Raw genomic sequence first — 13,610 nt, 5'->3', positions numbered from 1 at the left:
AGCCTAGGTGGTGTGGAATTAAGTGTGGTAACTGAGCATATATTTTATTGAAGGGAAGAATTTTAACTATACGTAATAGCATGTATCCCTGTAGAGAAATATATAACCCTGAAAATGAAATCACAGTGTGAGATTAGTGTCAGTACAGGGAGGAACAAAAATGATTCTTCTATTGAAGATCTGTATTATAAACCTCATGGTCAGGTGGAAGAACTAGAATATGATGCTCTTCTAATACAAATTATTTGATTAACAGTGTAATATTTGCACACTCTGTTTTCAAAATACAGTAAGGGAATCTTTGACTGCATTATACGAGCTGAAATAAACAGTCCTATGTGAAATAGTCCTGGAGTGCTGAAAGAACTTACAGATAAAATTTGAATTCTCTAGGCAAGAATATTGGAGTGGGTAGCCATTCCCTTTTCCAGGGGATCTTCCTGACCCAGGGATTGAACCTGTGTCTCCTGCACTGCAGGCAGATTCTTTACCATCTGAGCCACCAGGGAGGCCCAGGAAATCATAGAGAATGGGTACCAAAAGGAAAAAGAGAGTCTGTTGTGATTTCAAAAAGTAAAAAGGAGTAGGTTTGAGAAATTCCAAACTTTTGTTGTTGAATGTCAGCAAAATTGTAGAGCGGATTTTTCTTGTGAAGAATTAAAAAGCAATTAGAAAAAATACCACTAGTTTATTAGAATAAATCATGTGAAATACCTTGGTTTCTTTTTTGATATGGTTAGAAGCACTGATACATCAAGTGCTAATGTGCATAGTGTAGACATAGTGTAACTCAGTTTTACATAAGATATTGAAATGTGAACTGGTTAAAATAAAATTTAAATGCATCTGTAGCTAATTGAGTTATTAGCAAAAGCAGTCATTGGCTTGGAAATGTTCTTGAGGGAAATTCTAATGGCGAGCCACAGGGTTCTGTTTTTGTCTCTATCTTCAGTTCAAGAAGGATGACAGAATCAGGAAAAAAGATCATCTCAAACACTGAGCTGAAAACAAAATCAAATCAACAGTAGTTATAAAATTTTTCTTTTAGGCTTAAATATACAAACAACAGTATGGAAGAACAATGTATGATGGGGGACACTTGGCATGATGGCAGTTCATTTAATGAAATTTTAGAGTTAAGGTGGGAGTAGAGGACCAGGAAGAGGATGGAATTATTTAGCCAAGCTTAATGTGAAATAATCATGTGATGGTGCTACTAAAAACTTTAACATAATCTTAATACTTAGCCCTCTTACCTACTGTCAAATATTTGAAGTACTGCCTTGTATAAAAGAGAATCCAGGAAGGAACATTTTGTTCACCCATGGAATGGGCTCCTTCATTAGATTTCATCTGTGGTACTAGTTAAACCAAGGTTGCATGACTCTTGAGTACTATTAAAGGGTTTACAGTATTAATGAAAAGTTGAACTAGGTGGACATCTCAGATCTCTTTTGGATTATAAAGTCTGAGTCCATTATTTCTCCTTTAATAGAAAATTTCTGTCATTGGACACTTCAGAATTACATTAGGAAGGTGTGGTATGGTTAAGGAGAATGAGCACCAAACTAACTTTCTTTCCTTTTCCTCTTAAAGTACCCAATACAAGCTCACAATGGGCTCTCAGTGAATGTTGAAGGAATGTACTTAATTGTCACTTGGGTTCAAGTTCTACCTCTCTAGCTAACTAGCAGTGTGAATTTGGGCAATTTAGGTTTATAGCTGTTGACTAATTGGTAAAATAAAAGTAGATGACTGTGTAAGTCTCTTCTACCTACCATGTTCTATTTGACAGATTTTTTTTTTTACTTGAAGAAGTTCTGAGCTTTGTAAGTTTTAGCTGCTAAATAAAATTACTGGCAGTAATTTTGAAAGTCAGTGTTGATATTTTGGAAGGTTTTTTGTTGTTCATTTGTTTTAATTTTTATTGCTTTAATTGAAGAAGGTCTTTTATAATTTAATTTTTTTCTATTGGGCCCTAGTCTTTAAACTTTAAAGAAAAGGCAGAAATAACTCTGAAAGAAACTTTTTTGAAACAAAATAGAGTATTTTCCAGAATTGAATGTTTAGATTTTAAAATGGTGTGTGATGATAAAAACGTACTGAGTCACTTTGGATTTTAGGCTTAACCAAAGTCTGTAATTGGTATGAAAGTAACATCCCCAAATTTGTTATTTTTTTAAAGTTACAGAGGTTGTTGGTTTGTGTTAGAAGTATTGGGAAATAAAATGGCATGTTTATCATTACTTTTTATATTCTTTACTGTTAATATCTATTAGAAGCTTTATGGTTGATATTAAAGTAATTCTAATGTATTATTACTTTCCCAGGTTATAGAATTAAAGTAAATTCAATGATAAATAATAAAATCCCATTTTTATTGTCTTTTACAGTTTATGGTTTTTTCAGGCATACCATTTTATCTATACAAGTATTGATAGTAGTAAAGAAACTAGTGAAGGATTTATACTCTCTTTTTTATATGTGAGAAAACAAGCTTTGAGAGGCTAAATGGGCTTAAGTCACAAAGCTGGTCAGTGAGGACCTGAAATTAGAGCTTTGATCTTCTGACAAGTAGTCAGTCAACTTTTGTTTTGTATCACATTGCCTCTATCACCTGTGTATTACTAATTGATGAAATTACAGTGCACTAAATTGTTTTTTTGCTACTTCACAGCTGGCAGACACACCAAAATCTGAAAGATATGAGCATGTTCTGGAGGCATTAAATGATTACAAGACCATGTAAGTTATTTTATGTATCCCTATGAGGGGGGCATTTAGTAAATGTAAGGAATAATGGCATTAAGAATTGTGGGATTGGTGTAGAGTTAATACATACCATTTTAAACCTTTTAATGTCCTCTCTCAGTCAGAGTAAACCAGTGATTCTCAAAGGTTGAAGAGGGGAGGAGCAGTTCCCTGGAAATGGTGGAGGGGAGGCATATCAGTATTTCAGGGGAATTTGGTCAGTTTAGTTGAAAAAGCATACTCAGTAATGACTTGTTCTTATAATTTAATCTGCTGAAAGTAAAACAGAATCATATTAGCTGGTAGGAATATGCAGAAGATAGGGGGATATATTAAAGAGAAGATAGGTTTTTAAATGATTGAGGTCTTCTATGATTTTAAGTTTAGTTAGTGCCATCTTTAGGAATAGTAGTAGTATTAGTGATCTAAATTTTTGATAATTAAGTGACATTGTTTGATATATTCTTATATAAATCTTTCCCTTTTTTTTTTTTTTAAAGGAGCATATATCTACATCTCTTAAAAATATTTTAAAAAGGCAATAGAAAAAAAATGTATATGCTGGTTTCAACCAGCTATTGAATTATAACATTTTTGTTTGTAACATGTTGCTTTTTTTTAACTTAGCAACATTTCCTCATTTAAAAATGTTATCATTACAAGTGGTTAGATCTTTAGGACAACTTTAAAAAGCCATAAACTTACCTGAGCAGTTACTGTGCTGGTAAAAATACTTTATAGGACAGTGAATTCTGTAATCCCAATTTAGTGTGCTAGAAATACCTTTGTTCCTGCTATGGTAGAAATGGGAGCTCCCCTTTCTCACACTTATATAAAAGTTGAATGGCAATCCAAGCACTTGGTAGTGGTTCTTAGGCCAGACATGCTCTAGTAGAGCTAAGAGGGTATTTTAGAATAAGGACTCTTAAGGACTTTGGGGAAGGATTAAAGAACATATATTTCAGAAACCCAAGCCCACAAGAAATGTCACCTCAGCTCCAGGTTATTTCCAATTCCAGATCTGACATACTAGACACTCCTTTTATTTTCTGGGCCTCTAGGATTGATGTACTTTCTTTTCCAGTGCTCTAACCTGTTTCTGGTCAGGGTTTCTCGCCTCACCAATTCACTCTGAAATAGAATTCTTTTTTTCTTAAACCTTTTTTGAGATGTTTGTAACAGATAAGACTAAAAATATGGAAAAGCACATTGAGACTAAAAAAGACACCACTGTACTTCTTCTTTCTTTAAAAAGTTAGATGCTACATTTTAAAAAGGAAAGTGGACATGTGTTTTCCCTTCTAATACTATTCCTCTCTCCCTATTCCCCTGTCGTATCCTACTGTCTACTGGCTCTGGGGCAGATAAGAATCCAAGAAAGCAAAGGGAAAAAACAAAAGCATGGGGGTAGTAATGGGTAGACTTTCGTGTGTTTTACGACCGAGGGTCTTCAATGTATATGTGTTCAGTTTTTAAATTTTTAGTTAATTTTTTTAAAAATTTAGGTTTATGTCTGGGAAAGAAATAAAGAAGAAGAAGCATTTGTTTGGGTTGCGAATTCGTGTTCCTCCTGTGCCACCAAATGTGGCTTTCAAAGCAGAGAAAGAACCTGAAGGAACCTCCCATGAATTTAAAATTAAAGGCAGAAAGGCATCCAAACCTATATCTGAATCAAGGTAAAAGTTGATCTGTGGCTTAGTTTTTCTCTTTAGCTTATTTGTAACTGAAAATGTGTGTTACTTAGCCTCATTAGTATATTTGAAAGTACAAGTGGTAGTGACCCTGATTTGTTATCCTATTTAAAATTTCTGCTTGGACAAGGTATAAAGAGTTAATGCTAGATGTTTATTTATTTACTATAGATCTAAGGCTTTCCAGGAATAGGCCCTATTTATTTTGTTCACAAACAGCATAAGTATCTATTCATTTGTTTGTTAATTTCTCATTCGTTTGTTCATTCATTCTATTTATCAAGCACCTTACTGTCTAAGTGCTGGAGATATAATAAATAAGACTTTCTTTCTGCCCTGGTGGGGTTTACATTATAATGGGGAAGAAAGGTGGTAAACAAAATAATTATAGATGATGTTAATACCATTTAGGAAATAGCAAACAGATTTAGACTGTACTGGGATGGATAGAGATATAGGGGTCTACTTTAAGAAGGAAGCTTCAGTTCAGTTCAGTTCATTCTCTCAGTTGTGTCCAACTCTTTGCAACCCCATGTTAAGAAAGCCTATTTCTGATAATATTGAAGCTGAAACTTTGAAGAATGAGAATGACTTAACAATGTGAAGAATAAAGGGAAAAATACTTCAGGTAGCAGAAATAACAAGCGTGAAGCTATGAGGCATGTTCCAGGAACTTACAGAAGGCTACTGGGGTGTGAACAAGGACTGGAGAGGGTAGTCTCGGGCACTGGAAAGGTTGAGTGGGGCTTGGTCATTGTTTTGTAGACCTCATAAAGAGTTTGGGTGGTTTTCTAAGAATAGTGGGAAGCTATTTAAAGATGTATGCACACTGAATTATCTTTTAAAATACTTCTTTGGATCTGTTTGGAAAACGAATTCTATAGAAGTGAGAGTAGAAGCAAGAAAAAAATGAAGACTTCCAGTTTTCTAGGTGAGAGATAATGGTGGCTTGTGCAGTTGTAGGTGATAGTCAAGTAGAAAATAGATTCAAGATCTCCACTGGAGGAATAATTTGTTGGCTTTGCTAATGAATTAAATTTTTAAAGGAAGGGCGAGATAAAGTTTCACAATGCCCAGATATCTGGTTTGAGCAACTAGTGGGTGGTTGTGTCTATTACCAAGATCTGGAAGAATAGATTTTGATGACATGAATAGAGCATTCTTCCATTTCATACTCATTGAGTTCAAGATTCTTATGAGGAATATCTAAGTGGTAATGATGTGAGATACAGGCAGTTGGGTATGTTCAGTCAGGAGCTCAGGACACATGATAATAAATTTTGAAGTTGATTTATAAAACCATGAGAATGGATGATATTACCTAGAGAGAGAAAAGAAGAGAATGTGGCCCAGAATAATGTCCTGGTATTATTTACAGGTTTGGAAGAAGTGAAATAAATGAAGGAGATGACTAGAAAACGATCATTGAAATAGAAGGAAACTAGGAAAGTTTGATGTCATGAAAACCAAGTGAAGGAGAGTGTTTGAGAAAGATATATTAAACAGTACTGAATGTTGCTGAGAGGCAGGTTAAGATTAGAGAAAAATGTTTATTGGATTAGAAAACATTTTGTTATTAGTGATTTTGACAAAAACTATTTTTCTTAAGTGTTAAAGGTAAAAGTCAGATGGAAGTGGCACAATATGATCAATTCCAGCACTGCTCAACTTACTGTCAAAACTGGTCTTTTTCTCCAATACAGTATACTAACGCATATATATGGAATTTAAAAAGATGGTAATGATAAAATAACCCTATATGCAAAACAGAAAAAAAGACACAGATGTACAGAACAGACTTTTGGACTCTATGGGAGAAGGCAAGGGTGGGATGTTCTGAGAGAATAGCATTGAAACAAGTATACTATCAAGGGTGAAACAGATCACCAGCCCAGGTTGCATGCATGAGACAAGTGCTCAGGGCTGGTGCACTGGGAAGACCCAGAGGGATCGGATCGGGAGGAAGGCGGGAGGGGGGATCGGGATGGGGAACACATGTAAATCCATGGCTGATTCATGTCAATGTATGGCAAAAACCACTACAATATTGTAAAGTATTTAGTCTCCAACTAATAAAAATAAATGAAAAAAAAAAACTGGTCTTTTTCTACAATTAGGGACATGGGAAGGTTCAAAATAATGATGATAATAATAATACAGGAAAAGGGGAAAAAAGGAAATACTTTTTAAGAATTTTCAAAGAGAATGAAGAAAGTGGGAAGGGTATGTGTTGTTAACTCTCACAAGTAGTTTCACTGTATTGTTAAGGGAGTGAAGTAGACAAAAGGAATGGAAGCAGAATCAAGTGATGGTTTTTTAAAAATAGATGTAAGACAACTGTAACCTGTTTCTGTATATCAGTGGAGGAGAATGGTACAGAAGAAAGAGAGGTAGATATTGTAAAGTCTTTGAGAAGACAAAAGGGACAGGATGTGGGAATCTAAATGTGGGATTGGCCTTCTAAAGCAGGACTTAACATCCTTCTGTTGAAGTGGAGAGAGAAGATGAGTACAAATGCTTATTCTGTGATGACTGAAGTTATTACCTAGTAGCTTCTGTTTTCTCAATGAAATAATGAGGCAAAGATAGCTGAGAGAGAAATTTAAGGAGCTCATAAGGTATGAGTTAATCATCTTGGAGAATAAGAAAAAATAATAACAGGGTTGTTAGTGCTATATATCCATTTGAGTTAGTAATAAAGTAGATAGTACTTTAAGGTTTTTTTTTTTTTTTTTAATGAAGGAAAAGAATACTGTTCCTATTACTTTAAAATTTTTATTATTAATCTTTTTCTAGAATTGCTTATATTATAAATTGGAAAGAAGATTTCCACAATCTCTCTCATCCCTATTTTGATTTTGATAGGACATTCTGTCAGATTTTCATTTGATAATGACCAGATAATGACCAGATGATAGTGACCAGATAATGGTTCAACTTTCTCTAAAGGCATTCTCAGTTCATTCTGGGCCCTATGTATGAATTGGACTAAAGAATACTTCTTTAGTCCAGGGGTCCTTTATAAATGTTATGTTGATCATCCTGCCAAAAAAATAAATAAGTGTACACTCCACCCATCTTATCCTTGGTAAGAGTTTGGATTATAGTTCTAGTTACACTTTGTTCCTCTACTTCTCTACTTTCTCTTTCCTTGTACTTCCACCTTTATTTTCCCAAACAAGTTTGGTGTGGAGGGATAGTCATTTCTTGTTTTCTCCATTCGTCTCTTTCTAGCGTATTATATAAATCTGTTCTTGTACGTTGTTTTTTAATTCAGTTTTTCCTGGATAATGTTATTGTAGCACTTAACCCATTTTATTATTCTGCTTGTGTACATGTTTTACATCTTCTGCCTATACTGTGAACCCTTTAGTGTGTGTGAAAGTCACTTAGTCATGTCTGACTCTTTGTGACCCCATGGACTGTAACCCCTGTCAGGCTCCTCTCTCCATTGAATTCTCCGGGCCAGAATACTGCAGTGGTTAACTGTTGCCTTCTGCAGGGGATCTTCTCAACTCAGGGATTGAACCCAAGTCTCCCTCATTGCAGGCACATTCTTTACTATCTGAGCTACAGATACTGGAGTGGGTAGCCTATCCCTTCTCCACAGGATCTTTCTGACCCAGGAACAAGGGTTTCCTGCATTGCAGGTGGATTCTTTACCAGCTAAGCTACCAGGGAAGATCTCAAACCCCTTAGTACAGGGAACATTTTTGTATTCCTATTGTTAGTATTCCCTTTATATGGAGATGTTTATTGATTAAATGAAATAGATGTTCTGTGTATTGGTATTTGTCATTCTTCCCTTCTGTTAATTAGATATGTTCTTGACCTATTTCTTGTTTTCCCTTCTTATGCTTGATTTTTTTCCTTTATGTCTCTAAAATGGTTTTCTAAAACTTCCTAATTTTGTCCTTTGAATGATTCCCCTGCACAGTATGAAGGATTCCTTCTTTACATTCTCTGACCTCTTTCTGATTAGCATCATTCAGGAACCCACAGAATATTTCTATTTAGAGCTACTGTATAGGGACTGAACAATTTTAACATAGATAATTCCTGGCTCCATGAGGTTAACTACTGAATTCATACTACTGAATTTAGTACGAAATTCTTGAAACATCCTCCAGGTACCTACATAGTAACAACATAAATGAAATAATTGAACTTCAAGGAGTTTTGAAATCTTCCATCCAATACAGTAGTACTTTTTTTGTTTTGTAAAAATTTTTTAGATGATGTGTATTTTTCAAAATTGTTATTAGAGAACTTCTTCCTTTAAACCTTTCATATGTAAATATCTCTTTAAGACATTTTTATTCAAATTAGAATATATTTTCTGTGAACTTGACTAAACTTGTAGATTCAACTTAACTTTGTTTTTATAATCTAATTATTACATAAGTAGAGGTTATGACAGTATATATTGTCCATTGTCTTTTTGTTTTCTTTCTGCAGAGATTAAATACATAATGGTTTTATGTTTCAGGGAAGTAAGCAATGGCATAGAAAAAAAAGGAAAGAAAAAATCTGTAGGTCGTCCACCTGGCCCATATACAAGAAAAATGATTCAGAAAACTGCTGAGCCACCTTTGGTAAGAGGATATATTGGTATATGTTCTCAGAGAAGTTTGCTTGAAATTACTGAGAAACTTTTTTTCGTTACTTTTAGAAACCATTAAAAAAATTTTTTTTTTCTTTTCCAGGATAAGGAATCAATTTCAGAGAATCCTAGTTTGGATTTACCTTGTTCTATTGGGTAAATAGAAAGTTATTTTCGCCTATCCTAGGAATTTTCTTCTTGGGGGGGAAATTAGTATTTCTATTGTTATGTAATATAGTTGTTATACCATTTAAATTCTTTTGTCTCAGGAGAACTGAGGGAACTGCACATTCATCCAATACCTCAGATGTGGATTTCACGGGTGCTTCCAGTGCAAAAGAAACTACCTCGTCTAGTATTTCCAGGCATTATGGGTAGATATTTTATGTTCTTATTCTTAACTAATTTTCCTCTAGAGTGTTTTCTTTGTAAAGTGATGATTAAATACATTTTTAACAATTGAAAGTGATACCAGTTTTTTTTGCAGCTTTTGATATGCAGTCTATATATAGATATCTTAGTTGTTAATATTCATCTGAATATTTTTACTTTTCAGAGCACAGGTGTTAAAATTTTTAAATTTGTCAAGAATTTTGCTATGTACACAAAGAAGAGGTATCTTGGTGTTTATAGGTGTGCCCTTTTCTGTGAGACCTTTTTATACTTTTAATACACAAGTGTGAATTTTTTTTTTTTTTTTTTTAAATAAGTTGGAATCAAGCACACAAACCTTTTTATTAGAAAAAGGATTTTAAACTCAGGTGTTTTTTTTTAATCAATAGCAGACTTTCCCTCTGGTATTTTTTTTTTAACCTAACTCTTTAGAAAGGCAACTTTTTCCTGAAGTCTGATGTATCAGGTAAGAAAAATTTAGTTTATTTGGGGCCAGAGCCATGAGCTTGAAGATTTTATATTTCCCTTTGTTTAATTTTTGTTTTCACAACCAAACATTCTGTTAAGCTTATGCACATTATATTTTTTTTTGTACATTGTTTTATTTAATTTTTAAAACAGTCTTTTGAGTTGTTTCCATTTAAGAGATAAGAAAACTTGAGACTTAGAGGGTTTTTGTAACAAGCCCAAGATGGCATGTTTATTAGCAAATATACAAAACTGGGGTTTTAACTTGGGCAGTATGATTTTAAATTTACTGTCTATATTATATTTTGACCTTGTTTTATAATATCATAAAATCTTTGAATCTCTGAACTCAAAGCTTGTCTTGTTTAGCTCCTTCACTTAATCTCTTAAGAGAACACAGAAGATAAGAGATTTAAATTTGACCAATATCATGTTGAGCTATACCAAGGGTATAGTTGAGGCTTATTTCAGTTTATTATATTACTTAACAATAGGCCTAGAATTGATAACCAAGGGAACCTTTGTACTGGTTCTGCCATCAGTTAAAGCACATGTAAAGGTGTCTTTTATGTAATAGGTGCTTATTAAATATTTCTTGCACTGAGTGAATGAATGAATGAACTTTCTTCTTATTAATGATAAAAATGTTGACAAGATCTGACTTAGAAATCCTCTTGGTAAGTAAGAATTTGCCTTGTTGGCTTCATAAATCAAAATTTCCTCTGATTCTTTTAAGCTTAATAGTACATAGTTAAGGAAGAAAAGCTCTTCAAAGGTCAGCCCCAAGAAGGTGATTGAATTTGATGAAGGCGAGTGATAATCCATTTCATATAGCATTTGTTGTTTTGATTTGGCTGATTTTTATGTCAGCAGGGGTAGACAATTGTGGCCTTTTTTGTTCTGTAGATTATCTGACTCCAGAAAAAGAACTCGTACAGGAAGATCTTGGCCTGCTGCAATACCACATTTACGGAGGAGAAGGGGTCGTCTTCCAAGAAGAGCACTCCAGACTCAGAACTCAGAAATTGTAAAAGATGATGAAGGCAAAGAAGATTACCAATTTGATGAACTCAACACAGAGATTTTGAATAACTTAGCAGATCAGGAGTTACAACTCAATCATCTAAAAAACTCCATTACCAGTTATTTTGGTGCTGCAGGTAGAATAGCATGTGGTGAAAAATACCGAGTATTGGCTCGTCGGGTGACACTTGATGGAAAAGTGCAGTATCTTGTGGAATGGGAAGGAGCAACTGCGTCCTGACTGTAGGACTGAACATTATGTTCACTGCACTCTCATTTTCTGTAGGTACAATTCAAAACCCTAAAGGAGTCTGGCTTTTACTATCTTTAAAAAAAAAAAGGTTAAAAAATCACATAAGATGATACTAGCCTTAACATATACTTGTCAATGTTATGGATATTGTCATAAAAAGATATCTTTTAAAAATCAGAGACTTAATTTTTTAAATCTTAAGATTTGTAGAATGTTTCTAGGATAGGATATTAAAAATGATTCAAACCCATGCATGGTGTTAGATAATTTTTCTAATTATTCCATTGAGTCAGTTTTTGTGGTTAGTGTTCTCAGAGCAAACTGATCATGTAGATAGATAGCACAAGTATTTGGAGAAACATTGTCTGTTTTGTTACCAAAATGTTGGAAAAAATTTATTTCAATACCTTTTAGAAGTGCAGTGTATATAATGCCTACTAAAAGACTGTAAAATACTGAAATTTTCTTTCAAACAAAGTGTAAAAAATATATTGAGCCTGTAAATTGCTCTGTGACTAGACTTCATTGTCGTCTTAATATATTCTTTGCATGTGCATATATATACACACATGTGTATATATATGTGTGTGATTGATTATGTGACCTATGCAATACAAATTATGGGAACGGGCAGCTTTGGAGTATATATCCCATAATTCTTTTTTCAGGAATAGTTGCAGTATTTACACAGCAGCATTTCTTCTCAGGCTTTTATTGGGTGCTGTTGCTTGCTATGTATGAAGAGAAATGTGTCAGACAAGTTTAGTGTGTTCTGAAGAAGGGTGTGAACAACAGTGTTCATGGGCTTTTTCGAATGCTTTTCATTATCAGTCTTTGTAACTAAGCTGTTCAGAAAGCTAAAACAAATTCAAATAGTATGAACATTATCTCCTATTAGAAGTAACGTTTTCAGATTTTCATGGCACATTATGATTGTAAATGTCTCTCAGTTTTAACAGTAAGTCTATAGGAATCCCGTGAAGATTCCTGAAATGTCTGTAGTAACTGTTAGTCATGTTGAATAAGTGTAGTATGAACAAAGTATTTTATTGCACAGGGTTAACAAACAGTGTGTTGCCTGCGAGGCAACTGCTGTTTTATTACAACATTACCTCTTGTTTTTATGAAATGTACCAAGATTTAAATTGATAACTTTATTTTACATGTGTTTTAAAAAAAAAAAAAACAGTTTCTTTTATCACCAGTGTTAGAGTTGTCTTCTGTTTCTTTTTGTTTTGTTTGTTTGTTTTCTTTTTTAGCCAAAGAGTAAACAGAAGAATATTCTTATTTTGGTGGCGCTATTCATTTTACTCTTAAAAGTGATTGGTGGATTTTAGCCTAAAAATTGGAGAGTTTGCCACCAAAATGAAAAATATGTAAAGTGTAGTGATTACAGAGTGGTTAAAAATGTGGGTTAGTACTTATTTATTCCATTGATTGATTATTTGACTGTTTATAAGAAAGTTGCTTTATTTCTTTAAACATCTTCAAAAGATGACCTTTTCTTGTCACATATAGCCAAAAGAAGCAGAGAACTTCGTAGTCCTGCATTTGGTTCCTGGTTGGCCAGGTATAAATGAGCTTTACAAAGTGCAAATTAAGAACTGTCACTTCTGTTTACCTCCACCAAAACTTGATTTTCCCCTAGCTATTAATTTAAAGTTGCCTTTCCTGCAGCTGCAATATTTTGAATAACACACAAGAGTTTGTGTTGATTTTGAATGTTTGTTTATATCTAGGGGTAATGGAAAATGTAAATCCCGTGTAACCTTATTCACTCCCACCTGTATCATATTATTTCATTTTCCCCAAAGTCCTTTAATTCTAACTGAACACCAGCAGTATTTTTAGTAATTCTTTCTTTAGCATACTTGGAAGATGATTTATTAAGCTGAACTGTCTTTAGACGTAATTATTGTGAATGTCTGTTTTATTTTATCATGGTGGTTCACATGGCTCTGATGTTCAGTTTGTATTTTTGGAATTGCTTTACTTAGAATTAAAACAGACGAACATTAAATGTGTGTATTTTTTAAAGAGCTAATGAGTTTTGCTTCTGTATTTTGCTGAAAATACACACTGGTGCAGTAGATGGCTGCTTTTATCTAGCCAGGGAGCTAAAGAGTTTCTAGTTATATTGTAAATATGTTCACTTGAGTTAATCTTTATAAAACTTTACCTTCATTTTCCTCTTGTCCCCCCAATAAATATTAATAATTATTATGTGCTCATCTTATATGATCCTTTGAAGAAATAAATTATGTTTAGCCAGCTTGTACACTTTATACTTGAAAGACGAGATATCTCCCTGTTCCCAAACTTCAAAAAAATTCAGCCTTTCAACTGTTTTCTTCTTACCTATATAGAAGGTGTTAGGGTTTACATAAAAGGATTTCCTTTTTTCTTTTTCCTGAACAGCTTTGCCCCA

At 33.7% G+C, this 13,610-nt stretch overlaps 1 protein-coding gene across 5 annotated transcripts in view; it reads left to right on the top strand.

The window, feature by feature from the left end:
- Positions 1-13,219, top strand: part of MTF2 (metal response element binding transcription factor 2) — a 72,510-nt gene extending 59,291 nt beyond the window's left edge. For 4 of the 5 annotated variants that reach the window (XM_061121361.1, XM_061121360.1, XM_061121358.1 and 1 more), the window contains 6 exons: positions 2,678-2,745; positions 4,257-4,427; positions 8,932-9,037; positions 9,149-9,201; positions 9,315-9,419; positions 10,813-13,219. In XM_061121361.1, coding sequence (XP_060977344.1) covers positions 2,678-2,745; positions 4,257-4,427; positions 8,932-9,037; positions 9,149-9,201; positions 9,315-9,419; positions 10,813-11,170 — 861 coding nt within the window. In that variant the 3' untranslated portion in view covers positions 11,171-13,219. The remainder of the gene's footprint in view (positions 1-2,677; positions 2,746-4,256; positions 4,428-8,931; positions 9,038-9,148; positions 9,202-9,314; positions 9,420-10,812) is intronic. The other variant, XM_061121359.1, reaches the window with a different exon arrangement.
- The last annotated feature ends 391 nt before the right edge of the window (positions 13,220-13,610 follow it).

The sequence above is a fragment of the Dama dama genome, chromosome 20 (assembly GCF_033118175.1).
Source record: "Dama dama isolate Ldn47 chromosome 20, ASM3311817v1, whole genome shotgun sequence".
In the NCBI taxonomy this organism is placed as follows: Eukaryota; Metazoa; Chordata; class Mammalia; order Artiodactyla; family Cervidae; genus Dama; species Dama dama.
The sequence above is the reverse complement of the archived record's forward strand: the minus strand, read 5'-3'. Positions and strand labels throughout refer to the sequence as shown.